This window comes from Solanum stenotomum, chromosome 1 (genome assembly GCF_019186545.1).
Source record: "Solanum stenotomum isolate F172 chromosome 1, ASM1918654v1, whole genome shotgun sequence".
NCBI lineage: Eukaryota > Viridiplantae > Streptophyta > Magnoliopsida > Solanales > Solanaceae > Solanum > Solanum stenotomum.
This window is the reverse complement of record NC_064282.1, coordinates 9255826-9275767: the sequence shown is the minus strand read 5'-3', so window position 1 is coordinate 9275767 and position 19942 is coordinate 9255826. Positions and strand designations below refer to the sequence as shown.

At 34.0% G+C, this 19942-nt stretch overlaps 2 protein-coding genes, 1 long non-coding RNA gene and 1 other non-coding gene across 5 annotated transcripts; 2 read left to right on the top strand and 2 right to left on the bottom strand.

Annotated features, from left to right (window-relative positions):
- Positions 1-3221: 3221 nt before the first annotated feature.
- Positions 3222-8368, top strand: LOC125868220 (transcription factor PIF3-like). 2 transcript variants are annotated; one of them, XM_049548856.1, is made up of 9 exons: positions 3222-3660; positions 4037-4203; positions 4347-5556; positions 5661-5765; positions 5874-5939; positions 6187-6252; positions 6359-6871; positions 7704-7824; positions 7992-8368. In XM_049548856.1, exons 2-9 carry the CDS (start codon positions 4115-4117, stop codon positions 8003-8005), a joined length of 2184 nt encoding a protein of 727 aa, XP_049404813.1. In that variant the 5' UTR covers positions 3222-3660; positions 4037-4114; the 3' UTR covers positions 8006-8368. The 2 variants fall into 2 exon arrangements, with proteins under 2 accessions (XP_049404813.1, XP_049404818.1); XM_049548861.1 differs by having other exon boundaries at positions 4023-4203.
- Positions 8369-9200: 832 nt separating this feature from the next.
- LOC125868188 (uncharacterized) lies at positions 9201-12739 on the bottom strand. The gene is made up of 2 exons (XM_049548818.1): positions 12554-12739; positions 9201-11737 (listed from the first exon to the last, which is right to left on the bottom strand). Exons 1-2 carry the CDS (start codon positions 12599-12601, stop codon positions 9443-9445), a joined length of 2343 nt encoding a protein of 780 aa, XP_049404775.1. The 5' UTR covers positions 12602-12739; the 3' UTR covers positions 9201-9442.
- A 2799-nt stretch (positions 12740-15538) lies between these two features.
- Positions 15539-17044, bottom strand: LOC125868367 (uncharacterized). Its single transcript, XR_007446728.1, has 2 exons — positions 16569-17044; positions 15539-16238 (listed from the first exon to the last, which is right to left on the bottom strand). It is a non-coding gene; the product is annotated as an uncharacterized LOC125868367 (long non-coding RNA).
- On the top strand, positions 16564-16778 carry LOC125854062 (small nucleolar RNA U3). Its single transcript, XR_007445355.1, has one exon. It is a non-coding gene; the product is annotated as a small nucleolar RNA U3 (small nucleolar RNA).
- Positions 17045-19942: the final 2898 nt, after the last annotated feature.

Below are 19942 nucleotides of genomic sequence, written 5' to 3'. Positions count from 1 at the left end.
CCATGCTTAGGGTACGGTTTTCAATTGCAGTTTGATGTTAGCTAGCTAACTGCTAATTTGGGTTCTGGTGGAATGGTGAGATTCCTCTATTTAATAAGAGGTTTTGAGTTAGAGCCTCTGGGGATGGAAAAGATCTCGTTGGAAATATTGTCTCTAAAACTGGGCTCTACAATAGACGAATTTAAATTTAATTAAGTTTTAATACAAATAGTTGAACAATAGATGAAAAATAAAAAATAGAAGTATAACCTTTTGTTATTTTTTTTTCTCTAATAGGATTCCATCTCTTCCCACTCTCTCTAATAATGAGAAGGAGAAAAAAAAATAAAAGACAATAAAGCGAAAATGATTAATTGGTACTTACAAGTATAGTAAGAAAGGAAACATCTAAAATAATTTTTTTTAAAAAAACCATGTTAAGAATCTCAAAATAGGGGCAACAGAATGAGTTTTTTAAATTTAGTAAAAACAAAAACATGTGTGTGTTTTTATTTATCTATTGATTTTTTGTTAGTATAGTTATTCAATAAATATTTTGATTGAAGGTACATGCATGATTAATATATTTTTTAATATATTTATTCTTTCCATCTGACTTTAGAGTCATATTTGTCCTTGAACTCTTAAAAAGAGTCATATTTATCCTTATAACATTAATTTTTCATGTCATCAGTATATTTACCCGTGTATTCTCAAAAAGAGACATATTTGTCATTTTATTCTAAAAAGAATTATATTTGCCTTGTACTCTAAAAAAATGGTCATATTTACCCCTACGACATTAAATTCGTATTTTCCACCTTAATTTCTTATGTGAGTTACGGGACATATTTTTTTTTTCCAATTAAATCTATTGGCGCATTTACTGGGAAAAAAATATATTAACCCATTTATTAAATAAGGTAGTAAATTAATTGAAAAAAAAGTATGTCCCAAGGGATCTATCTAGAAAATTAAGGTGAGGCAATGAGAATTTAATGCAATATGAATATATATATATATAAATTTTTTTTTTTTTTTATTATTATTTTTTTTATTTTTTTTAGAGTACAAGAGCAAATATAATTTCAAAGTTGGATGAAGAGGACAAATATGTTGAGGACATGCAAATTTGATGTCGTAGGGTAAATATGGCCATTTTTTAGAGTATAATGACAAATATGACCCTTTTTGTACGAGGACAAATATATTGATGACATGAGAATTAAACGTCCCAGGGGTAAATATGATAATTTTCAGAGTATTAGAGTAAATATGACCTAGAATTGAATAAAAAGGACAAATATATTGAAAAATATAACAAAGGGCAAATATTTAATCACATTAATTTTTTTTGCTCAGATGTAAGCCTACACATTGCTTCTCGATTAGAGACAGAATTTGAGGTTTATAAATTCAATATTCTAGTTCTATTAAAATTATTGAGTTCTAAGTTATTATATATATTAACTATTTTCTTAAAACAAATATAAAATCTGGATTAAAGCTACATAGTTCGACCAAACTCGTAAATTCTACATCAGCTCCGCCCTATTCTTCTCTATTAACTCGTAAATTCTACACCAGCTCCACCCTGTTCTTCTCAATAGAGATGACAACCCTACGTATGCATATATTCAATTTCATGTATTTGATTAAATTAACCAAGTATGAAGATCACATCACCAAATAAGAACCAATTTTTGTAGCAATAAAATTGAGGTTTAAATGTCTTTTTGTTTCCTGATTGAGAAAAGCACATCCATTATAGTACTAGACTTTCACAATATATAATCAATGTTATCTTGAGAAAAGGTTAATGAAATGACAGTCAGCCAACAACATGTTTGGTTCGATTTCGACTTTAAGGGGAAAGTAGCAAATGAGAGAGACATAATGCTCTCACAAAGTTTTTCCTTTTAATGGTTGATGGTAGGTTATTAGGTATCAGTGTTTCTATATTCGCGGTAAAAAAAATTGAACTTATTTTTAGGACAATAATTTTTTTTAAATGTGAAAATAGAATTTTCGTTTGTATAGAATAACCATGACAACACTATATAGGACAAAAACTAAAAGGGAGAAAAGGTATTCAGGAAAAAATTCACACCTTTTGTTAAATGTATAGTAAGCACATAGGAAGAAAATTGAGTTGTAATGACGAGGCATAAGAATTTGTCCTTTATGAGATATCACATTATTCGAGGCACTCAAAATATTTATATCGCATTCTAATATACGATAGATTGTAATTAGAGAATTTTAATAACTCATTTTATTAATGATAATTCAATTTATCATCTCATAATTTTCTTCATTATTTTCTCTACCCCATTTTAAGTACATTTTGTTGTAATTATAAAACAAGAATTGTAATAGGCATTGAGAACGTATTGATAACAAGATATGCAAGGTAAAACGTCTTCTAATTAGTATAATATAATTTATTATATTGTCTTGCCAAAGAAAAAGAATTGGTAATTGAAACGTCAAAAACTAAATTAAAAGATAAGAATCGAATCAAATCGAACATATTTTTTATTTAGTTTAAATATGAACGTACATCTACAAAATTAAAAATCGCAAGTTCTTGTAATTCATTTAAAAACTAATAAATGAAGTTCTGGACTTTTAACAAAAAAAAAAGTATGTCATTCATTTCGAAAAATAACAATGATTAATAGTAAAAATAAATTAAAATTAAATAATAAACACCCCTGTCAACAAACATCAAATAAAATGATAATTTTACTATATTATTTTTGAATATAATAAATTTAATATTTTGAAAAATAACTATGATTAATAGTAAAAATAAATTAAAATTAAATAATAAAGTATCTCTAATTTTTCAAATCAAGAGTGTGGCCTAATTGTCAATAGAGTAATTGAGAACCCGATATACTAAGTTCAAAATTTAATAGAAACAAGAAATCACTAGGTAATTTTTCTCCCATCTATCTTAACCTTGATGGATAAAATTACATGATATCTATTGCTAATGAAAGGTTGAAGGTATCATGTAGAATTAATCGAAGTACACAAAAACTGACCCAAAGTAACAAAAAAAATGGACGGAGGGAGTATAAACAAAGAATATTAAGTAACAAGTACTACTCCTAAAAGGATAAACAAACCGCGGTTAAGTTATTAAGTGTACTTTTGTCTACCATGGTTAAAGACAAAACAGATTTGGAAGCTTTTTTTATACTCTGTTTTTTTCTTTCTTAAGTTATAAGGCAAAGTGCTATACGTTTTTGTGCTTTCAGTAATATACAGTGAGAGTTCCTTCGTCCCTCGGCCACCTGCAAATTCGCAAGCCTTTCGCCGCCTTCTACTACTCCCCAAAATCCTCACTTTGCAATATTTTTTTACTTCTCTCTCTAAATCTTCTTTATATTTTCAAGAAGTGCAGTTGTTTTTCTTGGAGCTCAAAAACCCAAGTGACTTGGGTTTAGCTGTGAAGTTTTCCACTTTTTCGGAATGCTATGTTGAGCATGTGGACACCCAAATATTGGTGATTTCAAGAAAAAAAAAATGTATCTTTGAGGAAAATACTAGTTCAAGAATAAGATTTTCTTGCAGAAAGTTGGGTGTTTTTTTTCTTTTTTGGGTGAGAGTTTTCTACTTTAGTGAACTGATCTTGGAGCTGAGTGTTAATCTTGGTGTTTTTTTGAAGAGGTGGGTTTTGTTTTAAATTAACTATTTGTTTGTGTTAGTGTATAAATAATTGTGGGTTGTTAATTAATTTAGGAAATCTTGAAGGGTTTTATACTCTAATGATTGAAATTGAATAAAAAGAATTGAACTTTTTAACTCAAAGAAAGCTCAAGTTGGTTGGTGTATTATTTTAAAGTATCTGAATTAAGCCTCATTAAACAATTGGGGGATTTGACTGGTAACTTAATATTTATATATTTACTACTGTTATGGGTTTTATATAATTTTACTGATTAGGACATTTGTTTATGGAAACAGTTTTTGGTTTACAGTATTATATGCTTGAATAAAGTCTACATGTTTGTATTGTTGTTGAAAAAAAGTGTTACTGGACCAGGTGTGGAAGGGCTCCTTATAATGCTTGAGTGCCCAAACATAGATCAATTCTGAGTAGCAGTTATCACACTTGTTCATCATGCCTCTCTCTGAGTTCTTGAAAATGGCTATTGGGAAGCTTGAATCTGGCCAGCAGAAGATCTCATCTACCACAAATCTGTCTTCTTTGTGAGTAAAGCTTCTATTTTGCAATTCATGTTTTAAAAAAAATGTTCCCATTTTGCATCTTGTTTATGATTGGAACCAGTTGATTAATAGTTAGCTAGTTATTTGTTGCTATGTTTTGAGAATTTTGCTTGTTTTTTATGCAGTCCTGAGAATGACTTGATTGAGCTTAAATGGCAAAATGGTCAGATTGTGATGCAAGGACAGTCCAGTAGTGCTAAGAAAAGCACTGTTCCTAATAATCTTCAGTCGAGTGCCTCGGGGGATCGAGACAAGTACACGGGAAATTCATCAACCTCTAAGATTGGGAAGTTTGGTCTGATGGACACCATGTTGAATGATATGTCATTATCTGTGCCCACTGATGAATTAGATTTGATTCAAGAGGATGAAGGGGTGCCTTGGTTAGGATATCCAGCAGATGACAGTCTGCAACAAGATTATTGTGCTCAACTATTACCTGAAATATCTGGTGTGACGGCAAATGAACAGTCCAGACAGAGTGTATTTGGTTTAATAAATAAGAGAGGTAGTTCTGACAAGATGATTGGGGATTCACATAGTGTTCCTGTTCATAATGCTGTGAATTTTGAGCAAAGAAATACATCAAAGGTATCTCCCTCTTCCAGATTTAGCCCGTTAAGTTCATTGCCATCTCAGAAAGGTCATGCGTCAATACCTACCCTAGAATCAGGAGTTTCAGATATCTTTAGCAGTAAAAATAGCAATACTCCAATGTCTGTTTTGGGGGATTCAAATCAAAGTAAAGCTTCAGCTGGCGATGTTAAAAGCAATAAAATTCAAAAGCTAAACATGCCTGGAAATAGGTCCAATTTGTTGAACTTCTCGCATTTCTCAAGACCTGCTACATTTGTTAAAGCAGCTAAGCTTCAAAGTAGTACTGGCGGTTCAAATGTCTCAGATTCACCTATCTTAGAAGCAAAGGGAAAAAAAGGAGGAGAAAAAGTGGCAATTGGTGATAATCATGTTAGTGCTGCAGCAACTGAAAACTACTTAACTTCCAAGAAGGATAATGTTCCCCATTATCCAACTAATGGGGTACCTTCCCAACTCGACTCAAGACCATCTGGAGCTAGCTTTCATGATAGATCATGTCAGGTTGAACAGTCTGATAATGCATTCAGAGATTGTTCAAGTAATAATGACAACACCCGTGATCAATTTACCGGTGCTAAGGCAACCAAGGATATTGCCGATGGTGAGAGAAATGTTGAACATGGGGTTGCTTGCTCATCTGTATGTTCTGGTAGCAGTGCAGAGAGAGGATCAAGTGATCAGCCTCTTAACCTAAAGAGGAAAACCCGAGATAATGAGGAGTCCGAGTGTCGAAGTGAAGTAAGTGTATTGTTTAAAGGCCATTAAATTTTAACCTTGTTTTGTAGTATGTTACTTCTTTGTCCGGATGTTCAACAGTCTGACAAGGACATATCTTTGTTCAGGATGTTGAAGAAGAATCTGTTGGTATAAAAAAAACTTGTGCTGCTCGAGGAGGTACAGGTTCAAAGAGAAGCCGAGCTGCAGAGGTGCATAATTTATCTGAGCGGGTGAGCAAACCATTACCACATCATCTGTGATTTTTTGCATTTTCTGGTTGTAGATCTTGTTGAGACATTCTGGATCTAAATGCTTTCTTATTCATTTTCTGCAAACAGAGACGAAGGGATAGGATTAATGAAAAGATGCGTGCATTACAGGAACTAATACCCAACTGCAACAAGGTATGAAAAATCTTGGATAAGTTAAAGTCATGCTGACAAGTTTGATTTCTATCATTATGTCCATTCTTTTTTAAAACCATATGTCATCAAGCAATCAGCTTTACGAGTTAGTTAAAAACTCGGAAAATGTGATAATTTATTGGAACTGACATTGTTTGATGAAGTGTTGCTGGTAATCTTAAAATTAGCCATCACCTATAGTTTCTCATTTTCAATCTTTTTGATGGGTTTCCTTATTGATTGCTAGGCGGATAAAGCTTCAATGCTTGATGAAGCTATTGAATATTTGAAGACACTTCAACTGCAAGTACAGGTTAGATGACGGTTTTCTGTGCTTGTACATTTTGCTTCTTAAGAACTGGGAATTAAAGTCATAACTACAATTGCTAACTGCCTCATCCCATTTGTTTATTTTGCAGATAATGTCTATGGGAACAGGGTTTTGCGTCCCGCCAATGATGTTCCCTACAGGAGTGCAGCACATGCATGGAGCCCAGATGCCACATTTCGCCCCAATGAGTTTAGGTATGGGTATGGGGATGGGGATGGGATTTGGGATGGGTATGCTTGAGATGAATGGTAGATCTTCTGGCTACCCCATGTATCCAATGCCCACTGTGCAAGGAGGGCATTTTCCCTCACCTCCTATTCCTGCTTCCACCGCTTATCCAGGAATAGCTGTATCTAATCGTCACGCCTATGCACATCCTGGTCAAGGACTTCCAATGTCAATTCCTCGAGCATCTCTAGGTCCTTTGGCAGGGCAACCATCAACTGGTGCTGCTGTTCCTATGAATGTTGCAAGGGCAGGAGTTCCAGTGGAGATACGGAGTGCACCACCGAATTTGGATTCCAAAACTACAGTACACAAGAACTCACAGATAGTCCAAAATGCTGAAGCTAGCCGCCCACAGAATCAGACATGCAGTCAGGTGTGTGTTTTTATCAAAGACTTGTGATTTTCTATCTATTGAACAGGAGATCAGGAAAAAGAAGATAAAGAGAAAGAAATGATAGAGATATTACAATTGCTTTTCTACTGCTTGAAGTAGTTTCTATTTTTTATTTTGTGGTTCTGTTTATAAAGATGGCAAGAGTTCGATGGGATCCTAGGCTAATTCAACAAAGAAAAGATCATTCTAAATGAGAAGATTGGTTTCTATAACAGTTTATTTTTTCTTCATAGGCTGATACTCGTAAATGTCGTAGTCGTGGTATAATTAAGGGGTATCAGCATTTGGAACTTTAATTTGAGACCACCATGTGATACTCTATACATATTTAAATAGATAAGAAACTTGAAAACAATTTCAAGAAAATGGTTAAATACTGTCCAGACTATATTGCACCAAGGGAGAAATCACCTAGCGTTTTTTGTCTCCTCATCTGCTTAAGGCTTGGTGGATATAGTTATCCAATATGCTTTGCTGGTGGGTAAGCAGGTACCAGATATAATATCAGGGTGCAAACAAAGCTGTCTCGAATAGAAATTCTAACTTCATCTGGATCATTTTGAGATAATTGGTTTCTTGTGAATCTGGCTTATTTTCTTTCTTCTTCTGTTTCTTAAGCTGAAGGCCAATTACTAATACTGTAAAGTTCTGCTTCTGTATTATCTCGGGTCAAGTGTAAATTGGTCTAACATAATCATTGCTTGCAGTCATATCAGTATGGTTTACTTTCAGTTCATGGTGTAGTCCTTCTTGTTGTCAGATAACATCAGTGCTGTATCATCTTAATAAGTTGTATTTCCTGCTATACCAGGTACAAGCAACAAATGAAGTTCTGGAAAAATCAGCACAAAAAAATGATCAACTCCCAGATGTTATTGATAGTGCAACGAATAGGTTGACCAACCGAACAAATGTGCCTGGAAATGAAGCTGGTGAGTTTGTATTAGAAAAGAATAACTTCATTCATTATGATGCTAAGATGTAGTTCTTCCCTATTATATTGTGAATCTCTGCCAAAACAAACACCCTTTGTTGTACATATGGTCCTTCCTTTTGTCTACATGACCTGGAAGATAATTGAGTATTTCACTGAATGCAGGTCCCAGTTTGTAGACACAACTGTAGGTTCTGATCAAATGTCGGTTTGGTTCCATCCAAGGGAAGAAGTCATTTTCTCATTTAGTGGAAGGTAGCCCCTTTTAACTCCAACCGATGTGCAGTTCTGAGAATTTATTGTTACCGGAGATGCCTGTTAGAGTTTCAGAATGAAAGTTGGTTTTGCAACAGCCATCAGAATGTAGACAAATGCATGCACAGTTTTTGGTAATGTAAAGAGACCATAATTTTCTCCTTCCAATATAAACATCAAAGATATGTAAAAGCAGAGAGTGGACTTCTTCCTGGCATCTCAACAGTGTAGTGTGTATCAGAAATCAACGTTCTTCAAATAATAAAATAGCGCAAGCATTTCTCTTATATTCACCTGTACTTTCAATATCCATGTGAGCCTACTCTTTCTCTTGAGACCATTTTGCAACCTCATTATTGGTAATTTTCTCCATGCATGAATATAAAGACTGAAACCATCAAGTTCAAATTCTGGCTCCCTTCAACTTCTCAACAAATTTTGTTCCTATTAGCTTAGGCTAAGGTTTTGGCTTTTACTGGGAGAAGGGAAAACAAAATGATTCTTTTCAGCTTTGCCTTGATGGGTAGAGTTACCTTGTTAAATGCCATTGTTATGAAAAGAAGGAAAAAATCATGCTGAGTTGCTTTTATCATCCTGCTAATGTTCTTGATTCTCTATATAACAGCTACAAAGAAGAAGATAGGAAAAAAGGAGTTATTGCAGCCGTAGTTGAACTTGACACAAGCCTTAAAAGTGGGTTAGTATAAGATTTAAAAACTTGAAAGTCGCTAATGAGAAGAAAGTGTAAAGAAGCAGTCCTTTTCACGTCATTAATCCAGCTTGATAGTGAATTTATTGCACATGTAGCTTCATGCCCCAGTTTTGAGTCCATTAATTTCCTGTGATGAGAATTGTGTTGTGCATAGCATCCTTTTTAAGGATGAGACGTGTGTGTCTCCTCATCACTTCTTTTCTACTTTTATATATGCTGGATCCTCAATGCATATATACTTTTTGTTTCAAAAAAATGGATACCACATTTATATTGGATGTGCAAACAGTTCCACATTAATATGACTGACTAAATAAGTAGTCAGATTTTTTAACCCTAACAAGCAACAATAAAAAGGATTTGCAGCAAGCCTACGTCTAGAAAATATGACACTTTATGTACATCATCATCATCATCCAATCAATTGAATAGGTTTCTCCACAAACTCACAAACTGAATCAAAAGTCACATATGACTAGAAAGCACAACTATACAATACCTATGACAAACACTAGAATCATACGACATCCCGAATAGAGCAACCAATATTATCTGACCCAAAAAAAAGGTTTAAGAAAAGGAAAAATAAAGATCACACAACTAATAAAACAACTCACTTATGATCATTGTAATGTTTCTTCCCTTTATCTTATTTGGTTTTAACTTCATTCTTTGTATCAGATTTAGAGCCGGGAGACTTCCCAATGATTGCTTTCTTAGCCTTCACAAGAGACTGCTTCACCTTGGACATAAGGTTATTTGACTGCTTTGTCTTTACTGGTACTTCTTCTGTAGTTTTCTTGTCTTCACCATCTTTAGGAGCTTCTGTTTTTGCCGTCTCCTCAACTTCTTTCTCACCTTCAGCAGTCTTCAGATCTTTTGTCTCTGTCTCCAACTTCTGAGCCTCTTCAACTGATGGTTCAGCAGTAGCATTCTCATCCACTTTCTTCTCAACTTCTGCAGCTTCATTGGCTTCAATTGTAGGAATTGTGACATCCTTTGAGCTCCCATTATCAGCAATTGGTTCAATGACTCTGGAAGCAATCACCACTTCTGGAGCCTTTTCAGCAACTTCAGATGTTTCAACTCCCTTTGCATCTGGTGCAGCTAATTCTTCAGTTGCAACACTCTTCTCCACCTTCTCATCTTGACCAACAGTTTTCACATCCTTTATTTCTCTTTCGACATTTTCCACCTCTTCTTTTGGTGGTGCTTCAGTAATTGTAGCCTCTGGAACCAATTCCTTTTCTTTCTCCTCAATGACAACATTGTCTGCAGCAACTTCTGTAGGACTTTCCTCGTCCATTTTCTGCATTAGTGTTTCTAAACTAATTGAGGTTACTTGATTTGAGCTCTCTGGAACAACAGGTTCCTCTTTTGGGGCCTCTTCTGCCTTATCGACTGGAATCACTTCTTCATTTCCGGTAACAGCCTCAGCAGCTTCTTGCTCAATCTTTTCAGTAGCTTCCAGTAGCTTTTCCTCTACAATGGGAGCTGGTTCTGAAGCTTCTTCCTTAGGTTCTGCTTTTGGAACTTCTGCCTCTAAAACTTTTTGCGGTTCACTGGCCTCTAAATCTACTTGCTCCTTCTTGTCCTCAACAGCCTCAATTGGTGTTTCCACGATGTCAACTGTTGCTGGCTGCTGCTCAGGCTTTTCCTCGACAGGTTCTATTTTGGATTCTTTGTCAAAAGTTTCAACATTTCCAGCCTCTGTTTGGACCTCTGGTTCACTTTTGGTAATATCAGCAACTTGATCAGGAATAATCTGAGCTTCTGGCTCAGGGGGAGATTCCTTGGTAAGTTCAGGAATATCTTTGCTAGTGACATCCAATGCAGGTGTCTCATCTTGTTTCTTAACTTCTTCGACAGTAGGAGGCTCAATTTCCTTGTCTGCTGTCTTTTCTTCTGATTCTGCTGAAGTAGCAGGTATGCTTGGCAATTCCTCAGCTTTTGGCTTCTCTTCATCGTGAGTTGTGGCTGGTGGAGAAGGTGGTTCATCAACTTCTTTTACCTCTTCAACTGTTGGGGGCAATGGCTCATCAGCTATTGGCTTCTCTTCCTCGACGGTTTTCTTTACCTCTTCAATTATAGTTGCTGGAGGTTCCTCAATTGTTGGCTTCTCTTCTTCATCAGCTTTCTTTACTTCAACTATTATTGGAGCTGGTTCATCAGCTTTAGGCTTCACTTCCTCATCAGCTTTCTGTACTTCTTCCACTATTGTTGGAGCTGGTTCATCAGCTTCAGGCTTCTCTTCCTCATCACTTTTGTTTACCTCTGCGATTATGGCTGGTGGTGGTTCCTCTATCGTTGGCTGCTCATCAACTATCTTTACTTCTTCGGCTATTGTTGGAATTGGTTCATCAGCTTTAGGCTTCTCTTCATCATCACTCTTCTTTACCTCTTCAATGATAGTTACTGGTGGTTCTTCTGTTGTCGGTTTCTCTTCCTGATCAGCTTTCTTTACTTCTTCAACTATATTAGGAACTAGTTCATCAGCAATAGGCTTTTGCTCCTCCACAGCTTTCTTTACCTCTTCAATTTCCAGGACCTGTGGCTCATCAACTTTTTGCTTCTCTTCTTCATCAGTGCTCTTTAGTTCTTCTATGATTGCTGAAGGTGGTGCATCTACTGTTGACTTCTCTACCTCATCAACTATCGCTGGGGCTGCTTCGTCTGTTATTGGCTTCTCATCTTTCTTCACTTCTTCAGTTATCACTTGGGATGATTCCTCTGCATTTGGCTTCTCCCCGTCATTAGCTTTCTCGGAGTCTGGTTCCACTGATTTTGGCTTTTGCTCCTCCTCATTCTTCTCTGGCTCTTCAATCACTGTTGATTCGCTTTTTGGGGAATCTTCTTCTTTTGGTTTTACTTCATTCTCCATGGTAAGGGGAACATTCTCTCCTTCCATAGTCTTAACCTCTTCAGGCACTTCCTTCTCAGCTTGCTGCAGTAAACATGATGAAGCAATGAGAATAGAAGAAACTAGAAGGGCACTGAAAATAGGAATAAAATCCTTGACATTAAGCTTTCAGTTTGTGTGTGTGGTAAGGTCACTATCAGTTTCATTGAAGAAACTTAATGTAACTGAGTTTTGGTAACATAAATCTGAACTAGTTAAAAAGAGGACAAATTTAGGGAAACACATGGTAATTTCCTCATCAGTCACAAGTCACAAGTCACAAAAAAGATTGATACTGACAAAAAGCACCCTTGGCTCTTTCTTTGGTGAACTCAGCATATAATACTATCTATACTAACTTTTGTCACATTCAAGCTACTTCCTAGGTCAAAAGGATACTGAAATTAAAAGCCCAGAACAGCAACACAAAAGCAAGATTCCAGCATAGCTATCAAACATTTCATTTCAATTCTACAGTTATGATGATCATGAATAAAAACTACTACAGAGTAATTTCATCATCTTCCTTTGAAAAAACTCCTAAGTTTTCTGTTCTGAAGACAAGTAAAATTCACTTGTGAACACTAAAGTTCTCTCTTTTTACTTGCTTACAGATAGCAGCAACCAATAAGGTGTTCTGTGCTAGAAAAAACTCAGAGATCAAAATTTACAACATAAAATCTAGAATTTACTCTCTGCTAATATAACTCAACACATAGCAATAGCTTATGATAAAGCAGAACAAAGGATATATATGCTGCAAAACTCTTATGCAAAAAAGTACCTAAAAGTAACAAAACACACATATATATATATCTGCTAAAAAATAATAAGCAAGAAGAGAATTCAGAAGAATCTTACCTCAGAGACAGTAGTTGGATGATCTGATGAAACAGTATCAGTAGCCATGTATAGAGATTGATGATGAAGAATTGAAAGAAATGATCCTTCTTAAACTGATTGAGTAGATTTTTAAAGAAAAAGGGGTAGTAGACAAGAAAGGAAAAAGAATGATATGGTTGGCAATAGCCCAAAAAAAAAAAGGCTTTCAAAGCAAATACACAAAGTAAGTAAGTAGAGAAAACCACACTCTCTCACAATCTTGTAACCCCACAGGCAACAGCCAGCCCTTTTGAAAAGTAAGGAACAGGGTGGACTGATGTTCACATGATGAATGATCTGTCACTCACTTGGTGGAATTTCTTTTTAAGTTTTAACTAATCCTATAAATTTTTAATTCACTAATACTAATTATGATGGAAAGACCAACTTTAAATTTTGAATATAAACAAAAAATAAAGTATTTAAATAACTAGGCGAAAAAGGAATATAAATTATGTTGTGAAAATATGAAGAGGATTGTGTTGTCAAGAATTGGATTGGCATGGTATGGGACCATTAGTTTTAACAGCCTAATATTACTAATAATTTGGGAAACAGTTGTCTATTTTGTCCACTTACAGAGAGTTGCAATTTGAAATTTCAAAGATACTTTTCTGGCTTTGGCCCCATTTATTTTTCAGGGAGGCTAACTTCTCTTCACTAAAAGAAAATTATTTTTGGGCATAGGTCCATGGATGGTGTCTAGTTGGTTTTATATGTATGTTTGTAATGGAAAAAAAATGTATTTGTGTACTATTAAGAGGAGGTCCATGTCATGTTTGAGGTTTTGAAAAGTTTCTTATGATTACATAAATCTCTCATTATAAATAAATGCTCTTTTAAGCACATTCCTAGACAATAGAGAAACTAATAATATTACATCTTCTAATCTTGTATTTTTGGCAGAATCTTTCCAATTCATATAAGTAGAAGCAGATCCAGAAATTAGGGCAATGAAGCACCTTTAGTGCTAAAGTTTGGCGCATGAATCTTGAAAGATATAACAATATGAAAGTACAAACTTCAATGTTATCGAATATTATTAATTTAATATCAATATAATAAAAGTATATCATCCGCTAGTGTTTGAACTCCATATGTTTTGATCATTTCATCGTTTGCAAATATTTCCTTTCTCAATGCATGAGTAAAATCTGTATCAGTCATAAAAAGAAGCTTTATGGTTAGAGTTTTGATTGGAGGTTCAACTTTGACTGTTCTCTATCCTCAGTTTGTAGTTATTATGAATAAACATTAATTAATTGTTGGATTATGTACTTTTATTAGTTTAAAAGTAACTAAAAAAGAAGTTAGAAATGACTTGCAGTAGGGTAGTCAATCTAATAGTTCAAGTAGAACGGTAGACAGATAAAATAGGTGAGGATAGTTTAATTATAGCAAATGGTTGGTAATGGTACCTGCTAGAGGTGTTTCGACAAAAATATTGATAGATATTGACAGGGTTTTGACAAATATATTCCCTTCTTGATATTTTAAGTTTAAAATTGATTTGATAAATCCAAGCTAAATTGAATTATAGATTAATTTAAATATTCAAAAATTGTATAACAATTTTATTTTCTTATATTACTATGATGCAAAAATGTCAAGTCGAATTCAACATAATCTGAATATTTAAAAGTTAAAAAAGTCACATATATTGTGATCGAGTTGGGCACATCCAATTATCCTTATCAGTGAGCTGGAATTTGGTGGACTTATTTTATATATCTTTTTTGGTTTTCTTTTTATAAGTAGGCCGATGTATTTGGTATGTCAAAAAATAATTTAGGGATATAATATTTGATGACAAAAGGTATTTACAATTATCATCACTATTATTTCAATTCTTACTTCATACCACTGCACTCAGCAACACTTTAGCCACTATCATCAACGCAAAAATAAACAAAAACAAAAATGCTATCTTAGTTGTTATTTTCCGTCTCGCTTTATATGTGGCACGAGTCACAAGTACTATGAAAAGAAGTATAAATTTTTCACTGTGAATTCTGATATACAATTTTTAAGTTTTTTGAAACAATTTTAAAACTACTTAAAATATAAAAGTTATAATAATCAACTATTCAAAACATTTGATACTTATAGGCATATGAAAAAATTGTCATACTAATTTCATTCTCCAAATAGTAATTGTGGCATTTTTGGAACTCAGGTAGAATAAAGTTCAGATGGTGTGACCTAGTTGAAGGGGGAGGTTACGAATTGTGTATTCTTGGTTTGAGGGGAGGATTGTTGGGTAACAAACCTATCCCACATCGGATGAAGAAGAAGAAATGTACCAATATATAAGTGCTCACCCAACTCTATTAGTATAAGGCCTTTTGGGATGTGCCCAAAAACAAATCCGTGAGGGCTTGACCCAAAGCGGACAATATCATACTAATGTGGAGTTAGGGTGGTGGTACGCGCGGTCCCAACAGGAGAATTACTCAAAATGGCATTACTCTCCTAACCTTTTCTGTTTGGAAATAGAAAAGGAAAATTAACAAAGCCTATATTCAATTCTCTTTGAATACAACAAGAAATATGAAAGGATGAACTTCTTTTGATTATAAAATTGTGCTTCAACAACTAAATCAATTACACATGGAAAGAGAGCCTCACATATAATCCTTGAATTTTGTTGATTTAAACATTGAGAATTCAAATGGAATTGTAGCCTCCTCTCTGCTGAATGGTTTTGGCAAAAACTAAGTTCTCTGAGTAATTTTGATCAAGTAAGTTCTCCGAGTAATTATGACATAAAAGTGGCAGCAAAACGGCACCCCATTGATTATAATTGTAAGGTTCATTTAAAGAGGCATAAACATAGTTCCATGTGAGTTGCAACACAAAGAGTTCTATACATACGAACCACATGATATTCATCGTTCTCATGCACATTAACATGGACAGAGGATGTATAAACAAGGCTGAACATAAAAGCTGTAGAATAGGCCATTGAAGGTTGAAAGGAAGAATTATTTTTCCACTCTACAGAGATACAAGCAAAATAAGTGTCTTGCTCTTCTTTCCCAACAAGGATTGAAGCATACAACAGAAGAGCTGACAAAGGCCGAATTTTGTGAGATATTAGGGATGCTATAATGACTTCGAACATTGTAATACACAAGCTCATATTCAGAATCCAACAAAGAAAAAGATATATACAAGAAGCATCAAAATCAAGTTCAAAAACAACAGCTATCTGGAGAAACAATTGAAATAATTTATTCTTGTGCCTTTGATCAAAATCACAATTAACTCTCATTGCACATTCTTACAGTTTACGCAAACATACATCCTGACACTCGATAAGCAGGTTACCATGTTTATAGTGATGGTTATAACCCTAGTTTACCCCTACCCCAAAACATTCTCTTACCCTTCCATTTCTTCTTCCACCACCACTCAATAAGCAAGATACCACACTTATAGTGAAAGTTATTCGCACATCGCCTTGAATTGAATGACAAGAATATACATGCACGGTTACAGGATTTTTCTTTGTCTCTGGAAAACACTATATAAATGTGAAAGATTCTACTATGAATGGTAACAGTAGCTAGACAAGTACCTTGCTTTCAAGGAGAGCTTAATCCTGTCTCTCTTTCTTCTTTTCTTTTAGCTGTTCAACCATTTTCTTCATCTCATCATTTAGCTGAAAGAACATCAATAAAAAAAAATATGCAAACTAATAAAGCATGAAGAACAACATTCAAAGCTAACTCTTCCAATTTCACACAAACAAATATATAGAGAATTCTTTCCAGCATTTCATTTACAATTCAGACAACCCATTTAACACCAAATTTCTCCTCTTTCCCATCATTGGGAATTTCTCAAATCTTCAATAGGATGTAGAAATTTATAACATCAACGGTTAACTTAAATTCAAAATAGTAGAAAAATTTCTATTCGTCCCACATCGGCGACACACTGAGGGTGAGAATACTACTTAATCAAGTGAGGTGAGAAGTATGGGCACGACCTTACTTGAACAGGATCTGTTCTATAGGCTCGTACAACTGTATCCTTGATTTCTAAGGAGATAGGAAACCAAGTCTGGTGGATGAATCATAGCCGTTAGACTAGAGCGTGATTAACAGCACCCATGGCTGTTGTGGTCATGGCGCAGTAGATGATCGTTCTCAGCTCCAATAAAAGTGCCTGAGATGGTCTAATGGCTGTCTGACAGACTCTTCAAAACCTTTTTTTTGCTGTTTTGGCGTTACCCAGCTCTGGTTTTTGAAGCTAAGCAAGGAGGCTCCCATGGCTTCTGAGCTCAGAGCTGCGATAATCGCTAGAAATCTTTTCTTACAGCTGAACCTATGGAATTTCAGATCTTTCCTTCTCCTTTTAGTTTTCTTGAATTCAAAGAATCAATTTTGCTTTACCATATTTGTTCTTGCCTTTTTTTTTTTTCAAATGTGTTCTAAGGAGTCATCATTAGACCCACGTGGAAGGTTCATGTGTATCATAATTAAGTTTGGGAAAAGTGCTTGGTTTAAGTCAATTCATGGTAATTTAGTTTTTATATTTGTAAAAATCTTTGGGGCATATATAATAAATAAATTTTACGAGAAAATTAATGAAAAATAATAAATTCAAATTAATAGTCAAATAAAAATAGCCAAAAAAATATGTGTGTTGGAAAGATCCAAATACACCCTACATGAATTATTATTTTTAATAAAAAGTTGAAAAATCAATTTAAAATATTTTTCTCTACGTGAGTGATTTGTGTAATAATAAAAATATATATGTGTCACCTAGTCACCTTATAATATATCAATTCTAAATGACAAAATTGAGAAATATATCAGATATTTTGTTCTTTTAAACTTTTTTGTAATATCTATTGCACGGTCATTTGGTCATTGTGATGTGACCCTTAGAAGCTTGAGCCTGACAACGAAACCCGAGTTTTGAGTCTGGCTGGCTACATTATTTTCCTTTTTAGCAGATAATTAAAATGAATCATGAAAGGTGATGAGGATAAGATTTCAAATAGATAACCTAAGTCCTAATGTATGCAAAGTATTGCTCATATCACTAATATGCAAAGCGAATTTCATCCAATTATATCATTATGCATCAATTTTTGGTGGTGCCTCATTGCATTGTCTTCAAATTTTAAATTTGTCTCTGCTCATCATATAATTGTAATTATAAAAATTCTATATCAATTTTGTATATACATCTTTCAAATCATTAAGGTCATTCTTATATATTTCTCTGTTTATTAAAGAAAACATTTCATGAAAATTATCTAGAATTCAAGTAGAATAAAGTTGTATCTAGAATTCTTATTACGTTTGTGGTAACAGGAAGTATATGTTGGTAGTGGATAAGCACTCCAACTAGAGATGTGAAAAGTCGTCCTTGAGTCGCCTTAATCACTCTTTCGATTTACTAATGACTATGTGAAATTAATTTGATGATTTTCATCACAAAAATATTGCTTATAAGAAGAAATAAGGACAAATTAAGTAGGGATAAGAAGTAATTTCTTTCTTATACTATGTGATTTGGCTAATTATTACAAGAAATAAAGAGATATCTTCCCTCCTAAGTAGCAGTCGAATTTGTTTAATTATATCAATCAAATTTGAGTAGAGTAGATTAATTATATTTAAACAGCAAGTGATATTCTGGAACAACAGCCCCGCGCGTTGGTAATTCTATTCCGTACTAGTTTACAACTATTTTACTTAAATTTAATTCACATACTTGTGAGAAATATATGTTAATTTTTGATGCAATAATTAACATCTCAAAAGAATTGTAAAATGATAAATAGAATGAATTCAGTAACTTGGTGAGAAATAACGTAGAGAGATGAAATGAAAACAAACTAAATCTGCAGCAGACTCTAAACTATACCTTTGAAAGTAAAGGTGGTTTTGTTATGAATGAGAACATGGGTGATGCTAAGCGAAGACTCCTCTCCACAACCAACTAATTATCAATTCCCCATTTAGTGTGCCAACCACTTTTACAGCTAAATTAAAAAAAACTATTAAAGGGAAATCGCTTAATATCAAGAATGATTGTCTCACTCCAAGTGTATTGATCTTCCAGATCCCACAATTGCAACTTTACTATTTCTTCAGCGTGAAAAGTAGTCACGCAGAATGACAGGACGTTTTCCTTTTCTAAAATCTGGCAACAATATCTCTCTCCCGGATGTGATACCACACCAAATTCTTCCTTTTTTTTTATGTCAAATACTATCACATACACTCCGCAACACTATCATAAGCGGGATGCAGTTCCTCAGTCATCCAATAAATAGCATCTGTTTTCACAATAGGAGCATGGCAAATTGCCATAGGAAATACTATAAAATTAAGCTTTTTCCAGCCCCTTTCAAAATCCAGCTCATGCTAATCCTAAGTAATATGAATTCTCGTTTCATGTCCCACTCTGTTTTATCGAATTGATCGACAATAATGGTAGGGACTGCAGCACCGCTATTTAAATACATGTCGTTGAATTGTGGTGTCGAGATTAAACAATTCCATTGTGTGCACACTAGTTGGCAACGGAGTAAGTCTTCTGCCGAGAGTCTGCACAGAATATTTATCAATAGATCATCAGGAAGAAATAGACAGTCATTTTCTGGTAAACAAAACAAGCAAGATGAAAACATTATGTATCATCAAACTGTCAGATCTTATTTCTTGCGTACTAGTATTATATAAGAAAATGGCATATAATGGACAAATTATAGGACATTAGGTGTAAAATAGAATTGGTGTAGGACTTTACTACTTTGTAGTTATCTATAAAAAATGCACTTTACATAATTGTAGCTCTTACCTCATACACTCTAGTCTCTCTACGGATACATGCTAATAACATATACAATCAACATCAACTTTGTTAGCGATCACATAGGCAATTCAACAGGTCAAAATAATTTACCACCTTATTTTTAGGAAAATCAAACATGTCAAAATAGTTTACCACCTTAGTTTAGGAAAATCATTTGTAAGTGTAAACTATGAGGGTGTTTAGGTTGATTTAAAAGTTGGTTAAACCTACTTTTAAGTCAGTTTTTGATTTTTGAAAGTGTTGGCAATTATAAAAAATAATTTAAAATAAGTCAAAAATGACTTAAAAAAAGTCGGGGAGTGTTTGACAAGGTTAAAAATGACTTAAAATAAGTCAAAAACCAAAATAGGTCTCCCCCTACTTTTTATTTTTTTGACTTAAAAGTCATTTCAGTTTGATTTTTTATTTTTGACTTAAAAACTATTTTTTTTAAGCCAATCCAAACGGGCTCTATGTTTATGAGAAAGTGTTAGGCATCAAACAAATTTTATTCTAAGATATTTCTTAAATATAATCTAATTAAAA